The sequence below is a fragment of the Denticeps clupeoides genome, chromosome 1 (genome assembly GCF_900700375.1).
Source record: "Denticeps clupeoides chromosome 1, fDenClu1.1, whole genome shotgun sequence".
Taxonomy (NCBI): domain Eukaryota; kingdom Metazoa; phylum Chordata; class Actinopteri; order Clupeiformes; family Denticipitidae; genus Denticeps; species Denticeps clupeoides.
The window spans coordinates 15,878,273-15,897,150 of NC_041707.1; the positions used below are offsets into that span (position 1 = coordinate 15,878,273).

At 40.7% G+C, this 18,878-nt stretch overlaps 1 protein-coding gene across 2 annotated transcripts; it reads left to right on the forward strand.

Annotated features, from left to right (window-relative positions):
- Positions 1-155: 155 nt before the first annotated feature.
- On the forward strand, positions 156-18,613 carry mapkapk5 (MAPK activated protein kinase 5). Of its 2 annotated transcripts, XM_028998809.1 has the most exons (14): positions 156-648; positions 2,349-2,422; positions 4,433-4,508; positions 4,903-5,000; positions 5,667-5,775; positions 6,431-6,520; positions 6,922-7,017; positions 10,003-10,083; positions 10,461-10,648; positions 10,897-11,017; positions 14,144-14,274; positions 14,713-14,828; positions 15,146-15,250; positions 15,792-18,613. In XM_028998809.1, the coding sequence occupies exons 1-14, from the start codon at positions 613-615 to the stop codon at positions 15,884-15,886; spliced, it is 1,416 nt and encodes a 471-aa protein (XP_028854642.1). In that variant the 5' UTR covers positions 156-612; the 3' UTR covers positions 15,887-18,613. The 2 variants fall into 2 exon arrangements, with proteins under 2 accessions (XP_028854642.1, XP_028854654.1); XM_028998821.1 differs by lacking the exon at positions 15,792-18,613 and having other exon boundaries at positions 15,102-15,239.
- Positions 18,614-18,878: the final 265 nt, after the last annotated feature.

Consider the following 18,878-nt stretch of genomic DNA (forward strand, 5'->3'; position numbering starts at 1 on the left):
GAATATGGCATAATTTAAACATTTGGCAGGATTGCGCTGTAAATATGCAAATATAGAAGTCCAAAGAATGTGTAATGAATCGCACCGAGGTGGAACATTGGGTCCAGGCCTTGTGGAGGACAGCGCCGCGTCCTGATCAGCTTGTCCGTGTTTTTTCTCGGGGAAAGTCGCTAGCCTGCTGCTATCCAGCCGGGACGAAGCGCGACCGCGGGGCGCTTTCCCGTCTTCCCTTGTACCGACTGGCGTTCACCCGCCCCGTGTTGTTCGACGGACGGCTAAATTCGACGCTGCTGGCCGGTTCGTGGCGTGGTCTCGGCACTTCCCACGGCCGACCTGCCTTGGGTCTCCTCGCTCGCCCGCCGCTTGAAGCGCCCCGTCCCCTCTCGGCGCACCGGGAGACGCGGAGCGAGTCACCCGGTGTGGATATTGTCACCGTCCGCCTCATCGTCTCGCCCCCCTCCTCCGAACGCGGTGTTCTCGTCTGGCCGGAGCCCGTCTTCAGGAGCGTGTGCCACATCTTCTCCTGTGTCTAGCAGAGACCTGCATGTTGCCTGTAATGCCCGGCGGCCTCGTAGCGGCTTCACTCGGGGGAGAACTTTAAGCCGCGGGACCATGTCGGAGGACAACAACGTGGACAAGTTTATAAAGGTGCGTGGTCTGCTCTGCGCGTTTTAAAGTGAGTCACCCCAACTCGAGCGAATGTGTACTTTTACTTCTAAAAGTTTTAAATATTTCTTTCTCAGTAATTAGGGTGCAGGTGACGGTATGGTTTTGTTTCTCATCTTAATGGAACACAGTAGCGTGTCCGATTGAACGACTGGCGCCCTAAATACGAGTTTATGGTGGAGGGGAGTCGGCAGTGTTATTTGAAACCATCTGAAACCTCGCTGGACAGGGCCCGTGTTCGGATTTTTGGGAACCACGTCCGAGCAGGACCCCACAGAAGACGATAGGAAAGGTCCCGACGTCAGTCCTCCAGGTCGCAATCTGGTGATTTATAAGGTCAGGCTGTTGCTGTGATTAAGTGTTTGCTCTAGAAACGCCCGTAAGTGTGTCTATATCGGTCTAGTGTGGCGGTGCTCCACTAAAGCAGGCTTCGCTGGCGACTTAGTCACATAAAAAAAAAAAAACACTGGCAGAGGAAGCGATTAAACCTTGATCTCTTTACGGTTGTTCATTTTGTGTATATATAAGTCATCAGATGAAGTTGTTGAGTCTAAAGCTGACATGTTGGAAGGTCCAGTTGTGGTCAGGTCTGGTCTGATGAGCAGTTCTTCTAGACCATGTGGATGACTTGTTTACTTGACGATGAGACGGGCGACAGGATGTGTTATGTGAAGAAGAAGATCTGTGTAGTTTTTGTGGGGAAGTATGGATATTATGGCTGGGACAGGGTTCTGCGTCTTTCCGCACTGCAAGAGTTGTTCAAGAATGATTTGAGAATCGTGATGTTCGGGGTGTTTGCTTGGCCTCCAAATTCCTCTGACCTCAGTCCGATTGAACATCTGTGAGATGTGCTGAAAAACCGAGTGTGTTTCATGGGGCCATCAGCCTGCAACTTACAGGACTTTCTCCAAACACCTTGACACCCTCAGATGTCTTGTACAGTCCATGCCTCACCTGTCACAGCACAATTTGTGGCGCAATTCAAGTCCAAGTTGAGCATGTACTGATACTGAAAAAGTGCATGTGTGCAACATCAACAAACTGATGTTGCATAGGCAAAGCAAGATAACATTTAAGTGAAAAACAGTGAAATGAAAAAATTAAGTTTTATATATATATATATATATATATATATATATATATATATATATATATATATATATATATATATATATATATATATATAGGTTCTAAAGCTGTGGTAGGCCTCTTCAACCTTCTCTCTGGATCACTGAATTACAACCCTGGCAAATTTTTGGAACCTTTTTGTCCGTGCAAGTGTGGGTGTGGATCTTCTTACTGGCAAACTGGCTCACACAAATTACGCAGAAATGTCAGGAGATGTGGTTTGCTTTTTTCTGCTTTTGAAATAATCATAGCCTTTGCATGCCAAATGGGAACACCACTTTAGACAAACACAAGTTTATCACATGAAGATGCCATAGTTAAGGTTTGTAATGCAAAATTTTAGGGTTATTGTTCTACAGAATTTTGTTCTACACGATTATACATGTATTTATGCATTTTCAGATCAATTTATTCTATTTGAATTGAGTAAAATTGCAAAGGCTTACCGGTATTCATAAGCAGCACTAGATGTCTAATTTGCAATTAGCAAATTAACTTGGTATACAAGACCTCAAGATGCTAAATTGCTAAGCAATGCCTTTCTTTGTCCTTAGGAAACCTCAATATTGGAGGAATACAACATCAACTGGACACAGAAACTTGGAGCTGGCATCAGTGGACCTGTGAGGTGAGACACTATTGCCCTGTTCTACCTGCGGTTCTCTTTTTCTTTTCTTAAACATGTTAATTACTCTGTACTGGCAGTCATGAGGCGATTTCCGGCCTCCAAAAAACAACCTTTCAGGGAGAGGACAATAAAGATCCCTGTGGTATGTTAGCAGGCCAATGGCAGGTTTCAGGAAATGTCAGTAATGGGTGTGACTCTTCTGCACCAGTGATTGCTTAATGGTTTTAAAGAGGAAATTAAGTCATGACCTTAACTGTGCCCCAAAGATGAATAACTAAATCAGTAATAAGATACATCTATTGTCCAGTCCACCAGAGGTATTCAGGCAGGAAGTTATTCCAATGTTATTCCGTAGTTGCTTCTGTAAACAGCTTCTTGTGCATTTATGTAAACCATTTTTAATGTAATATGAGAGATAACCAGGTGTCAGACCACAACATATTGTTACAGAAAACAGCTCTGGTATGTGCCTACAGCTAAAAATGCCAGCTAGGGCTTTGTAATCCAAGTGTCTTCCGCTAACATTTATTGTGGATTTAGTTTAGCCTTGGTGTTTACAGTATACACACCACTGTACCATCTCATAAACACACACTCTCGCTCATAGTTCCTGGGTCATAGGTCCCCCATACACTTTTTATGAAACTTGAAACAAGTTGTGAATTAAAACAAAATTAATCTAATTTCATTGAAGGAAATTTCCTTTTGTACCTCAAGGAAAAAATAATTTCAGTGTTCAACTAAAACAGGCAAAAATCTATGGCAAAATTCCATCTCATCCTCCTCTGTTTTTCTCACTTCTATATACAGTAGGTGCGGAAAGTATTCAGACCCCCTTAAATTCTTCATTCTTTGTTGTATTGCAGCCAAAATTATTGAAGTAAATTTTTTTCCTCAGCAATGCATTTTGCGTCACGCAAGACACTGAAGAACCAGTTTGTTAATTTTTTTTTTTTTCTGGAAAAACGCTGACATGACTTACGTGAATGCATGCTCATTTCTATAGGCCACTTTCCTCCTCGTCTTGTTTCTATCCTCCTCATTATCATTTAAAGCTACAGACACAGAAATGGCACGTCCTGGGGAAATCTCATTGTGGGACTGGCTCAAAGTGGCTGTAATTCTGCGCTGTACGGTATTAGGGTACAGTATTACCTATATAAAAGGAAACAAAAAAATCATATGAGATTTCATATGAGAATCAAATGTCATTTAGGTTTTGTTGACTAAAACTAGAGTAAAATATTAATTGGTAATTCTTACTCAAATGCTCTGAAACTTGACCAAATTAAAATGAGTCTGGAGGTGAATAAGACTAATAAAGACTAAAATGTCAGCTTGACACAACGACTAGACTAAAACTAGAATTAAGATGGGCTGTCAAAAACAACTATAGTTTGCAGTATAGTAATATATAATATAGTTATGCCAGAATGATTTGTCCTTTGGACTTTTGCACAATCAGGCTGTTGTGTGGCAAGTGTATGAGGATGGAAATGTTGATTGGGCTCCTGGCAACAGTACACAGCTGTGTACTCCTGAACATAAACCATAAAATTAGCCTCTTACCATAATTGTAAGTTAGCATGACTTTTGTACAAATGCAACACTGAAATTGAAGTCCTGGCCGTTTTATTAGGTATGGTCTTAACACAGTTTAGGTTTAGTGACAATTCGTCAAGTCACTTCTGATCAAAGTACCATTAATCAAATTACCAGAAAATACCAGCACTAACTGGATTTATGTAAGTGTACATCCAACAGCAACCCGATGATGAAACTGACCACTAATGAAGGGAATATTCAACACAAACTGGGCAGCTGGTCTCTACCAATACAAATAGAAAACGCTACTTGATTGGTAAATTGTGTGTTTATTGTGCAAATTGTGTTGATTTAAAAAGCAGCTAACATACTGTAAGTGGGCATAAACACTTCTTGATTTGAAATACAAACTGTGCATATTCTGAATGGTGAATGGTCTTGTATATTGTATGCCCCTTCATACAGGGTTTGTGTGAAGAAGTCCACACAAGAGCGACTGGCTCTTAAAATCCTCATAGACCGACCCAAAGCACGCAATGAGGTAAATATAGGCTTTAGTGACAATTTCTTATTACATGTTATGGACTCATGGTGACTATTTATATGCCTATTGCAAAAAGCTGTTTAATCTCATTATTTTCTCTTGACAAACCAAGTTGAAATAGAAAATAAATTAAAAATGTGTGTAAGAAATATCTGCACTAGCAAGTCAGGGTAGTTTTTACATGTGTGAATGTGATAGCTGCAGCCTCAGTCTTTTATTGTCACTCTCAGTTCTCTGAAGTGTTATCAACAGTACAAGCTGTCCTCTCTTCTGTTCATTTATTCCATATTTTTTTCACCCTCTTGCTCTTTTGATTGTTTCACTTAGTTCAAGCGGCCACACTTATCCTGCTCAGTTTAGACAAAATGTGTCTTGTGTGATTTATACTCAGGTACGACTACATATGATGTGTGCATCACACCCAAATATCGTCCAGATCCTGGAGGTATATGCTAACAGTGTTCAGTTCCCACATGAGTCCAGTCCAAGGTAATGATCATACATACACACACACACACACACACACCTCATAATTTACACACTTGCTTTAATTGGAATGACTTGTGAACATAACATGTAAGGCAGCAACTGTGATAATGATCTGAGCCTCATTGTTTACTTGTCATGCTTCAGCATGGTCTAATTCCGTTGTACTAAGTATGATTGATTGTGCAATGACAAAGTCTTTAAACATTCTTTTAAGCATGAAGCATTGAAGACTATATTAAATTTTGTGTGCCATTTGTATGTACTTTTTGTAATTGCATTCTGTGGAGCAGAGCCCTACAGAATGAAATTATGAAACATTCTATCCTGTCATAGTAATAGTTAATCGTTATAGGAGCCTGCCATGGCAGTAATGTTGAAGTAAAATCTAGAATCTGAATCTGGCAAAAAAAAAAAAGCTAAAAAATTATTTGTGTTGCTATTATCAGGTTCTATATGATTCCAGCTTGAGTATAATTTGCTAAGTTTTAATATAATTTGCTATTTTTTCCACCCATTTATGCCAGGAATTATATAAATTTGAAAATGTGTTGCCATTTGTCTATAAATACATGGTTTTACCTTTCTTCTATAGACAAAAACAGGATTGATTAACTCCTTCTGTTCCCTCTCTTTCCTCCTCCTCCTGCTATATGGGTCACTCTTCAGGGCGAGGTTATTAATTGTTATGGAGATGATGGAGGGGGGCGAGCTCTTCCACAGGATAAGTCAGCACAGACACTTCACAGAGAAGATGGCCAGCCAGGTCACCAAACAGGTATGGGTCAAAGCTATGGCTTTGTGTGTGGCAGTGGTGGCCTAGCTGGTATGGAAGTGGACCCGTAATTGGAAAATTGCGGGTTCAAATCCTGAACTGCCAATGCACTGTCCCCACACACTGCTCACCGGGCACCTTTCATGGCTACTCACCGCTCACCAAATGTGATGGGTTAAATGCAAAGGACACATTTCATTGTGTGAACCGTGTGCTGTGCTTGCTGCGGTATCATAATGATAATCACTTCACTTTCAAAAATTAAAGTTCTAAACAATACTGACCTGGAAATTTTAATGGCCAATATTTGTATGAGATATTGTGCTGCCATCATTTTAAACTGTAAAGGTGTTTGAATAATGCCATGGCAGGCGATGTAATACTAAACTATTACTATGACAGGATGAACATTTGTGCTGTTGCTTATTGGGATGCAGCCTTAATATTATTTTCTTAGCATGATTATTTATTTTAATATAAAATTCAAGTGTTGTGTTGATATGAAACAACATTAAAGAGTTATTGTCACTTACAATGACAAAAACTAGTCTTGCTCTCCATATCCAGAAATAACATATTGCGATTTGATTCCTCAACAATACTTAATGTCTCATATGTTAAAATGTGGTAACATTATTCATTTGTTCCTGTCCCTCAGATTGCACAGGCACTTCAACACTGTCACTCGCTCAACATTGCCCACCGAGACCTAAAACCAGAGAACCTGCTTTTCAAGGACAACTCGCTGGTGAGAGCAGACTGCTTTCTGCCACAGGAGCATGAGCCTGCAAGGGCCTAGAATTGTGTATGTTGTCTCTTCTTGCCAGATCAGTCCTTCTGATGGGGTGGTGTGCCCTGCAAAATGGTATTTATTGGCAGTGTAGTGGATGAGTAAGATCGAGTCCCTAAGGTGAGATAATGCATTCAGATGTTTAACAGCATGTACACTTGAAGAGGAATTATGTGAACTAATTGCTGCTGTGGGGATTGCAAGTGAAGTGAAATCAAGGAAGTTGGGAAGGATGATTACTGGATTTAATTAATGTTTTTTTTTTTAAACAGAGTTATTGAAGTTGGATAATTACAGTTTGTAACATTTACATTTTGTAAATGTTTAATCTGTGTTTGTTTTTCTGTGCCCTTTTGCAGGATGCTCCCGTTAAACTATGCGATTTTGGTTTCGCCAAGATCGACCAAGGCGATCTGATGACACCGCAATTCACTCCTTACTATGTAGCACCTCAGGTATATACAAGTACACAAAGATGAGATTGCAAAGCTTTGGGGATCTGCAAATGGAAATAACACACAGCACAATGTGTGACAGAACATTGTGCACCTACCCATAGTGCAGGTTGAGACAAACTAGACAAACCAAGCAGTAGCAGCAATATGAAAATATATCAATGTATTTAGAATATGATATACTATGATGATAGTAGTAGTGATAAGATCCCTGGGACCACATAATTGGGGGGGGGCAGCCTGGGGTAAAAGCTGTTCTTCAACTTGGAAGATCTGGCTCTGATGCTATAGTACCTTCTTCAGAAGGGCAGGAGTGTGAAAAATCCGTGTGAGGGGTGTGAATAAAAAAATAAATGCCCCCAGAGCATCGACTCCCCGTCGGGGAATCGAGAGTCAGCAGGGTGAGGAGCAGGGGACCTCATTCCTTTCATTTCTTATATCATAAACAGCTCAATGTCATCTGGCCATGTACCATCCGCCTTTAAAACAGCCAGGGTTCTTCCAATCCTAAAGAAACCCACTGCTGATCCTACAGACATCAACAACTACAGACTCCTCTCATCCAAAATCCTGTCATCTGTACTTATTCTCCTTGACCTCTCTGCAGCATTTGACACCGTTAACCACAAGACTCTCTTGTCAATCCTGAAGAGGCTTGGAATTCAGGGCTCAGCATGGCAGTGGTTTGCTTCCTACCTTGATGAACGATCTTACCAAGTGACTTGGAAAGGATCCACCTCTACCTCACGTAGACTCTCCACTGGTGTCCCTCAAGGCTCGGTGCTAGGTCCTCTCCTTTTCTCCCTCTACACGAGATCACTTGGGGAAGTCATTTCCTCACATGGATTATCCTACCACTGCTAACGACACACAACTCCTCTTCTCCTTTCCTCCCTCTGATCTACATGCTGCTTCCAAAATCTCTGCATGTCTAACCGACATCTCGTCTTGGATGGCAGCCCATCACCTCCAACTCAATCCCACCAAAACTGAACTAATATTAATTCCAGCAGATTCTTCACCACATCAGGATCTTGCTATTTACCTGGACAACTCACAGCTCTCTCCTTCTACAACAGCCCACAACCTTGGTGTAACAATAGATAACCAACTCTCATTCTCGGTTCACATCAGCAACCTTTCCCGCTCATGTAGATTCCTTCTCTACAATATCAGACGATTCCGCCCTTATCTGTCAACCCAGGACACCCAACTACTGGTTCAGTCCTTAGTAATCTCACGACTGGACTACTGCAACTCCCTTCTAGCTGGTCTACCACTATGTACCATCTGACCTCTACAAGTCATACAAAATGCAGCAGCACGACTAATCTTCGACCTTCCCAAATTCTCCCACACTGCCCCTCTCCTATTTTCCCTCCATTAGCTCCCAGTAGCTGCACGTATCAGATTCAAAATACTGATGCTGGCCCACAAAGCCAAACATGGAGTAGCACCATCCTACCTCACAGCCCTTATTACACCTCGCACTGCACCTCGTATACTCCAAGCCTCCAGTACTGCTCGCCTGGTCCCTCCATCGCTAAAGGTAGAAGGAAAACATTCATCTAGACTCTTCTCCGTCTTGGCCCCTCGGTGGTGGAATGAACTTCCCCTCGAGGTCAGAACAGCTCAGTCACTGAGTATTTTCAAACGGCAGCTCAAGATCTTCCTCTTTAAAGAATATTTAGATTAACTTGTAACTTTCTTATTGTCGAACTTGTGTATGAAAGTGAATAAAAAGATTGTATTCATAGTTGGGGTCCTAGTGAACCGGAATTGATCTCTTCATCTGGCACCTGTCATTGCTGCCCACTGCTCACCAAGGGCAGAGGACACATTTTGTTGTGTCACCGTGTGCTGTGCTGCAGTGTATCACAATCACTTCACTTTCACTGAGGTACTCCTGTGCTTTTTGAGGGATGATTGTGTTGAAAGCATTCAACATCCTAACATATCAGTGTTTCTAGTCAAATGTGTCAAGGAGAGGCGGAGGGCAGAGGGGATATGGCATCCTCAGTTGGTGGATATATAGGGGCCATTAGGCTGGTGGGTCCAGGCAGGTGGGGAGGTTCTTCTTTCCTGCGAAAGGTGTCGCTTTCCTCAAAATATGTGAAAGTCATTTAGTTTGTCTGGGAGGGTCCTGTTGCTGATTTGTGGATTGACCTTGTAATTTGTAACTGCTTGTATGCTCTGCTACATTAATTGATTTTTCTGTGCGTAGTCCCTCAGTCCCTCTTAGCTCCTCATAGCACGAGACCCGAGGGCAGATCTGTCTTCAGATCTGAAGGCTGCGTTTCTGATCATGAGCAGCATACGCACTTCTGTCTTCATCCAGGGTTTTTGCTTTGCTCTCATTGTGATGTTCTTGGAGACTGTAACCTCCTCAATGCATAGGTGGGGGTGGGATAGAGCCTTGATAGTGTAAACATTGTCCAGACAATTTTCACCTCTGGTAGCAAAGGTCACATGCTTAAAGAATTTTGGTCATTGTTGAAGAAAAATCTGTCGGCGTGCATCGATTCTAGTTTGCTGATGATCAGGTAGTGATCATAATAAGGGGCAGTGGTGGCCTAGCGGGTTAGGAAGCAGACCCGTGATCGGAAGGTTGCTGGTTCGAATCCCATGACCAGCACGCAGCTGTACTCCCTCGGCAGGTATCTATAAGACCTCGATTCACGATGATGAGTGTTGCAGCAGCGTTTGTGAGTTCACATAAAGACATAGTCCACGTCTTCTGGTCTTACCTGACAAAGTGTCATACCTGTCCACTTGGAAAGTGCTCAGTCAGTCCAGCTGGATAGCCGAGTCCACAATGTTTTCCTCATGTCTCAATGAAGACACACTCTCTCATCTACTGGTTGGCGTGCTGTAGTTTGATGTAACTGTACTAATGTTTTTTAAGCCTGGTCCCTTTAACTAGTTTAAGTCTTGTAAAGCTCAAACATATTATCATGGATAACCTAAATTATGTTTCTTTGTCAGGTATTGGAGGCACAAAGGCGACATCAGAAGGAGAAATCTGGAATCATACCTACCTCACCTACCCCTTACACATACAACAAGGTGTGTAAAAGGGATACACTTTTGTACTTTGTGCTGTTGTACTAATACCATCATACCATCTGAGATATTCTGTTATTCCTCTTCTGAAATTGTCATTTGTATCACATCACATCGGGGCAGTGGTGGTCTAGCGAGGGGCAGTGGTGGCCTAGTGGTTAAGGAAGCGGCCCCGTTATCAATTGGTTGCCGTTTCGAATCCCGGTGATGGGTTAAAAGCAGAGGAGACATTTCGTTGTGCTGTGCTGCAGTGTATCACAATGACAATCACTTCACTTTCATGTTTTATTTATTTCCTTTATGTTTTAATATAAATGTTATTCTCTCCTCATATCTTGCTGAATATCTTTCTGTTCCCTGCGTTTTCTCATCTTCCTCAGAGCTGTGACCTTTGGTCTCTGGGTGTCATCATCTATGTGATGCTGTGTGGATACCCGCCGTTCTACTCCAAACGTCACAGTCGTACCATCCCAAAAGACATGCGTAAAAAGATCATGACGGCCAGCTTTGACTTTCCAGAGGAAGAGTGGAGTCAGATCTCAGAGATGGCCAAGGATATTGTGCGCAAGTGAGTCTCAGAGAGTGTCTGTGATAGTGGTGACAGTTGTCTACCTTGAAATCTGCTTTTTGTATAAAACCTTAAGTTGTTCAAGAGATATAAATAGTTAATATATATTTATAGCATGTATTGTATATTCCATGGTTCATTAATGTCATCATTTACTTTTACAATACTTTTTAAAAAATATTGTAACTACTGTGTCCCTGAGCAACACATTCTGGGGGACATACCCTGTAATTGGTGCGTTCCTGTAGGTTATTAAAGGTGAAGCCAGAGGAGAGGCTCACCATAGAGGGGGTTTTGGCCCACCCCTGGCTCAACTGTACCGAGGCACTGGACAATATCCTGCCCTCAGCCCAGATGATGATGGACAAGGTGATACTCTTAAGATCATTATATTTCATTCTGATATTTATTTTCACAGGCAGCTTAATAATTATGCTATTCAAAGTGTTTTCCAAAGAGTATCCAAGTCTCAGCAGACTCAGATTAATGATTGACAGCTCTCAAGTAGATGAATCTTAAACATGAAATAATCAGTAAGTATAACAGTGTAATGTGTGATGACCATGATAATGATAGTTCAACTGAGAGGCCATTATTTTATGTTAATATAATCATTATTTTTCACAAGTTCTATTGGTAGTAGCCTAGTGGGTAAGATGCTCGCCTATGAACCAGATGACCAGAAAGTCGGGTGCATCAAACACCACTTATTACCACTGTGGCCTTTAGCAAGATACTTAACCCTGATTTTCTTTAGGGGGACTGTCCCTGCAACTGCTGACTGTAAGATGCGTTGGATAAAGGCCGTCTGCTAAATGCCATAAGTTCACAGTGCATCACCTTTTTTCACATTTTATTTTATGTTACTGCCTTATTCCAAAATGGATTTAACTCATTCTTTTCCTCCGAATTCTACACAATGACCAAGTGGAAAAGGGTTACTTGAGGTTTTGGCAAATTATTAATTTATTTGTCAAAAAAAACTGAGACATCACACATGTATTCACAGCCTTTGCTCAATACTTTGTCTATGCACTTTTGGCAGCAATTACAGCCTCGTCTTTTTGAATATGATGCCACAAGCTTGGCGCACCTATTCTTGGCCAGTTTTGCCTTTTCCTCTTTGCAGCGCCCCTCAAGCTCCATCAGGTTGGATGGGAAGCATTGTTACATTTTAAAATCTCTCCAGAGACTTCCAGTCGGATTCAAGTCTGGGCTCTTTCTGGGCCACTCAAGAATATTCACAGAGTCATCCTGAAGCCACTCCTTTGATATCTTGGCTGTGTGTTTAGGGTCGTCTGAGTTTGAGTCTGAGTTCAATAGCGCTCTGGTGCAGGTTTTCATCCAGTATGTCTCTGTACATTGCTGCAGACATCTTTCCCTATATACTGACTAGTTCCTGCAGCTGAGAAACATCCCCACAGCATGATGCCGCCACCACCATGCTTCACTGTAGACCTGGTTTCCTCCAAACATGGCCCCTGGCATTCACACCAAAGAGGTCAATCTTTGTTTCATCAGACTAGAGCATTTTGTTTTTCATGGTCTGAGAGTCCTTCAGGTGCCTTTTGGCAAACTCCAGGTGTGCTGCCATATGCCTTTTACTAAGGAGTGGTTTCACCACTGTACCATACAGGCCTGATTGGTGGATTGCTGCAGTGATGGTTGTCCTTCTAGAAGGTTCTTCTCTGTCCACAGAGAACCTCCGGAGTTCTGACAGAGTGACCATTGGGTTCTTGGTCACCTCCCTGACTAAAGCCCCTTCCCCCAGATCGCTCAGTTTAGGTGGTCGGCCATCTCTAGGAAGAGTCCTGGTGGTTTTGAACTTCTGCCAGTTACGGATGATTGTGCTCATTGGGACCTTCAAAATTTTCCATAACCTTCCATAGATTTGTGCCTTGAGATAATCCAGTCTGGGAGATCTACAGACAATTCCTCTGACTTCATGCTTGGTTTGTGTTCCGACATGAACTGTCAACTGTGGGACATTATATAGAAGGTGTGTGTGCCTTTCGAAATCATGTCCAATCAACTGTTTTTTCCCCACAGGTGGACTAAAATTAAGCTGCAGAAACATCTCAAGGATGATTAGGGGAAACAGGAGGCACATGAGCTGCTTTCTCAGTGTTTTTATTTTAATAAATTTGCCAAAGTAATTTTTGTTTTCACTGTGTTCTTATCGGGTGTTGTGTGTAGAATTACCCATTTTGAAACAAGTCAGTAACAAAAAGTAACCAAAAAAAAGTAATTAATTATTTCTGGATTCACTGTATGTCTTTAGATTTATCTAGTAATGCTTGGCAGCTACACCATTGTTTGAATGCAATACATATGTAGTGCCCCTTTGCCTTGATGGTGGGCAAGCCTATTCAAATTCCTCCTATTAGGGGCGAACCTGTGTTTGTTTAAAATTGTGTGTACGATATATGTGCTGGATATTTGCCTTTACATAGATTACCGTAGTGAACCTATTTACACCCCCTTATTATGCAGCCAAAAACAATAATTACTAAAATTCTCCACAGGCCGTGATCAAACCCCTATACTGAAACAGCTTGCAAATATAACGCACTTGAACATTACCAAAAACAAAACTCCCCTTCACTAGTATGCACAGTTGTGGGCCAGCGGTTAACAAAGTGGCCCCAAAACCAGAAGGTTGTGGGTTTGAATCCCGAGCTGCCAAGGGGTCACAGAGGTGCGACTGGGCAAAGTACAGTGCCCACACACTGCTCCCTGGGTGCCTGTCATGGCTGCCCACTTCTTACTAAGGGTGATGGGTTAAAAGCAGAGGACACAACGGCATCACAATGACAATCACTTCACTTTCATAATACTGGACAAAATACACATGCAAAAATACAAAAAAAAAAAAATGTTACAGTCTGGTAGCACTTTGTAATTGCCCCAGTCACTGCAAATTCTTAGTTTGAGTCTCAATAACCTTTTGTTACTATAAAGCACAAAGTGCACACGTTTTCCGTGCACACGTGAATTGAAGTTGCAGGATTCTTCCCAAAATCCTTTTGGGACCCCTTTTCCCTGGACGCAGTCCCAGTGACTACAAACTCACATTAACCAATCAAGCAATACAATAAAACATGGGCAAACTTCAATCATGAGAAAAAATAACGCATTAGAGAAACTACACAATTACCTTCATTTCTGAACAAACAGCAGCATTAATTATGCCCAGGGCTGCATATATAAATAATGTTTTATAGTAAAACAGGAGTGCAGGGTGTTTCCAACTACTCCTCATAATACAAAGGTCATGAGTGTATTCTTCATAGTGTACATTAATACACAAGTGTATTGTTTATTGACCGTTTCTCCGTATAAAAGAGGCATATGCATTAGTGCTGAGTGCTGGTACGCTTTGAAGAGTATAATTGCAATGATGTTGATATATAAAGTGCAGCCCAAATAAATAGTGTTGTGTGACCATGCACCATTTGTGTATTTTAACTGCACGTATGTGTATTCTGTTTATAGGCAGTTGTTGCTGGGATTCAACAGGCACATGCTGAGCAGCTTGCCAACATGCGCATCCAGGACCTGAATGTGAGCCTGAAGCCCCTCAACTCCGTAAATAACCCAATACTGAGGAAGAGGAAGATGCTCGGGTCAGTTTGTATCTGTTATCCCTCTATCCTTGTGTGTTGGTAGCTAAAGTTGAGGAATACAAATGAGGTAGGTATTAGTGGACTTCTTGAGTGGGTTGTAATTTTTATGAAATAGGTTGATTTTGTGACCACCTACAGTGAAAAGGATGATTAGAATGATCTTATTACATAATCAAAGAGTATACCCATAGGTCACAATCAGCTGCTTAAAGAAAACCATAATAAAATGTTAGTCAAAGCCTAGGTTAGTTAATCCTAACTTAGTGAAAACCGTTATATGGAAAGAATCTTGCTTAGTGTATTAAAACAGAGAGATATTTATTCATTTATTTGTTTGCATGAATGTATGGCACATAGCCAGTATGGAGTCTGACATTAAAAAGATCGTTTACAGGTGACTCCATTCACAACAGCTTTTTTTGTGTTCCTTACATGTAGCACAAAACCAAATGATGGCTTCTTCATTCATGATCCAGAGAATGGAGGAGAGGACTCCAATGTGGCTCTGGAGAAACTCAGAGATGTCATCGCCCAGTGCATCTTACCACAAGCTGGTGAGAGACTTGTGGGCACGGTCATACATTCTTATACCAAAAAGCAAATGAATAAACTTGGACGTGTAATTACACATTTACAAATTCATTCATAGACCCAATATATACAAAAAATGTCTCCACATGGATTTAAATAAGCAAATAGATATTAGATTGTGATTGGTTAGTTACTGGAGTGTTTAATATATTACGTGTTGTTTGCACTGAACTGTTGCATTGAATTCCTTCTAATTTCTTGAACAACCATGGCAGAAAAATGTCACTCTGTTTCAGAGAGGTCATATCATTGGGCTGCTAACAAGTTTATGTGGTGACAGGAGAGAACGAGGATGAGAAACTGAATGAGGTGATGCATGAGGCCTGGCGCGTCAACCGTGATTGCAAGCTGCTGCGAGATGGCCTGCAGGGACTAACCTGGGATGGTGAGTGTGAATGTGTGTTTCTATATGTGTTTACACACATTAGGGTTGGCATATTTTGTTAGATTGTTAAATAGAAAATGGAGGGTCTTGCTTATAAGCAATTCACATACATGTTTAATATATCAGCAGCTCTTGCAATGATACCTAATATACACAAGGACATATGAGGCTTTTAGAAATTGCACTAGTACAGTTTAATGGATGATTCTATTTTTTTATCCTGCAATATGTAAAATGTGTTGTGTTTTATCTCATACCTTAGTTTGCAGTGGTTTAGAAGATCAGTTAGGGGGAATATTTATGTATAAGTATGTTTTTTACTTGTAGACTCAGTATTTTGTGGCTGGTATGGATCTGAACCAGAGGCATAAATAGTAGTGAATATTGGTGGTACTTGTCAATATTAAATATACAGCCAGGGATGAAGGTGTAAGTATAAAGACTCAACACTAGTGAAACAGAGCTTTCAACCTTTCAGATGTGTTTGGATGCTCTGCTGTATAGGTGCAGGTATGTGTGTAAGAGCTGTTTTGTATTTCAGGGAGAATGTTTTCAGATAAGGTGGACCGCTTGAAGCTGGCTGAGATTGTGAAACAGGCCATTGAAGAAAAGACAAACTTTCAAGACTGTCAGTAGCAAGTCCTGATTCTCCTTTTTTGTACTGTTTATTACATTTGTTCTAAAGCAAATAACTGTAAAGAGCCATTTTTCATGTAAAATGAAGTGCTGAATGTTTATTCTCCCCCCACACATACTCATAAGAGTATTGTACAGCTGTAGATATACCTCAATTGTTCACAATTTTTTTTTTTTTTTTTTTTTAAGAAACAAAACATAAAATTTAAACATATATATTTTGTTCTGTGAAACAGAAGATAAAGGTAAAAAAGAGGATAAATGAATTTCAGCCTGGCCTGGAAGGGGAAGGGAGGCCTAACAAACAAAAAAAAAACATGACCTGCTTGTCCACAGTGCCACATTTTATTTAGCTGTAGTCAGCTTCCTGCTGTTTTTAATAATCCTAATTAAATTATTTATTTACAAAAAATGATAGTTAACTGTGTAGGAAATGCTGTTGGTTTCACCATCAAGCCTGATTGAGTTGCATGAATTGAAGCGAACTGTAAATCAAAGAAAAAAACTGGATCCAGTCAGGGATGTGGTTGGGATTTGTCTCGATTTGGGGGTGGGGTGGGCCATTTGGCAGGGGTGTGGCCTCAGGCACGTTAACAGCAACTGTATGCTATGTCTGTCTTATTAGACAAGTGATCAAATAGATTGAGCATAGGTTTTTTTTTTTGTCTTCCAGGATAAGAAATCAAACTGATGTGGTAGTATTGATGAGTACTGTACATAAAAAGAAACAAAATGTGATGAGTGCATTACACTTGTCTTGCTTCCTGTAGGCTGCTACCATGAAGACGTTGGAATTAGCTGTGAGGAAAACATATTAAACTTGAAACAGTTGTGAATAGTTTCTTCTACTGAGACTTGCCGTTGAGTTGTCAGCTACTGTGCACGTCTGTGAGGGAGAGATGGGTTCCATGTGTCATCCCATTTGTGGTTGCATTATGCTGCGGCTTTTGAGCATGCACGTGTGCCTGAGATTGCAAAAGGCAGTGAGAGAGATGCCCCCAAAGGGTTTACTTCCCTGCAAGAGAGAGACCCTTTTAGTGATGATTACGTACAGTAGCTCAGTAGCCATTTATGCAGTCTCTCTCTCATTCTAATATTCTCTCTTATGTTAATGCTTCCCCCACACAGGGTTCCCTCCTTTGAGTTGAGAGGGTAGTGTTTTTTTTTTTTTTTTTTTCTTGGTTCATTCATCTTATAAAAGAACAATGAACTTTTAGTGGATGAGTTGAACCAGGCCTGTTAAAGCAGACTAAACAGGTAGCCTTGGTTAGCAACTCTAAAGCTCCGAAGACCCCTGGACCCCTATCTTCTTACAGTTGTCTTACAGTTTGTTTTGAAGACATCAACTGATGTTTGAGATGCACTATGGTTAGTGCCTCTAACCTATAGATGTACAGCACATATTCAAACCTGATGTGCCGCTAAAAAGTGAATCCACTTAAAAAAATTACATGTTGTATTCTCACTGGAGTGTTGAATCAGTTAGAACACAAAGGTTGTGGACATCCGTTCAGTGAGCTTTACCTGTCTTATCCCTCAATTCTGCAGGCCAAATCTGCATTTACTTGAAAGTTGCAAATTAAAGGATCTGTGTGTAGCGCATAGAGCTCCTATTGGTTTAAGGGAAACTGCAATCAAACAAAAATTTAATCAGAAGCTTTTTACAAAGACAACATTGATGAAATAGACAACAAATACAGAAATAGAACAAAACGATAACACTGTAGAAGACAAAACATAAAGTAGCAACCAGCTGCAAACAGTGTTTCTACAGTTTGTTGAAATATATGTAGAGCTTGTGTATTCTTTATGACAAGAAAAATAGTCACAATTCTAAATGCATATAACTAAATGAACATTTTGATACCAAATGCATTAAACATAAAACAAAATGCTAGCAATCTGAATCTCAGAATACACTGGCCCACACATAGCTCCTTTAAAGTTCCGTAAAGAACGCTGTGTTGCTCAGGATGTGCATTTTGTTGATTCTGAACTTACTGCTGCATTTCACAGCTCAGTTCTGCGTGCTAAACATGGTAGGTTTGTTTGGCATGAAGAAACCTGTCTCCTTACAGCTGTGGTTGCAATACAGTGGTGCCTCTCTCAACAGTGTGTGTTACTGTATAAACCATGACAATGTGACTTTGAAAAGCAGTTTACCTTTTTTTTTTTTTTTCTTCACAGAATTCATAGTCCATAGGGATTTCATGACTCCTCTGTGTAGTTCTCATGCATCTGACGTTTCCTCAGAGCTAGAGTGGGCTTTGTCCCACAACATTTGCTTGATAATTTAGTGGTTGTTATCCAGTTGTGTTACAGAAAGTTTATAGACTATGTTGCATGGTTTCACGTGTTTGTGTGGTGTAATGGGGTAATGTGTTTATCCTGGCCACGTTAAGGACATCTTGTGGAACTGAGGTATGTGTGAAATGAACGGGGAGAACCTGTGGTTTCTCTTGGACAGACCTTGCCAAGCCAGTTTGAGAAGAATGTCTTTTTTTTTTTTTTTTTTTTATAAATCATCAAAGCTGTCATCTTATGCACCATTTTTCTCCAGGACTTTAATTCAAACGGAGTTCCAGTTTTGTAATGAGACAATAACAATTGATCGTTACAGACAATGTACATTTCTGACAATGTTATGTTTGTATTGTTCTGTCCCAGTTCTCCACTTTCAAAAGAATTAATAATTAATTTTTCATTATTTTAAGTTTTTTTTTCAGTTTTTAAAGGTCCTTGTTGCACCTACACACTAATTGTCATTTCAACATGGAAGATGTACCTCAGAATTTTATTTGTCCTCAAGTCTGTTTGAAATCTTATGAATATGCTGAGATATTTGTATTAAAAGAAATTCCTGAAAGAACAAAGTGTCTGTTTTATTTGGTAGAGGGGTGTTACACAATCAAACCAATTACCTGAATTAACTGGCCAAATGGTAGTAGTATCACTTCCAAAATATTCTAATTAGTTGTATTTTGCTGTGAAA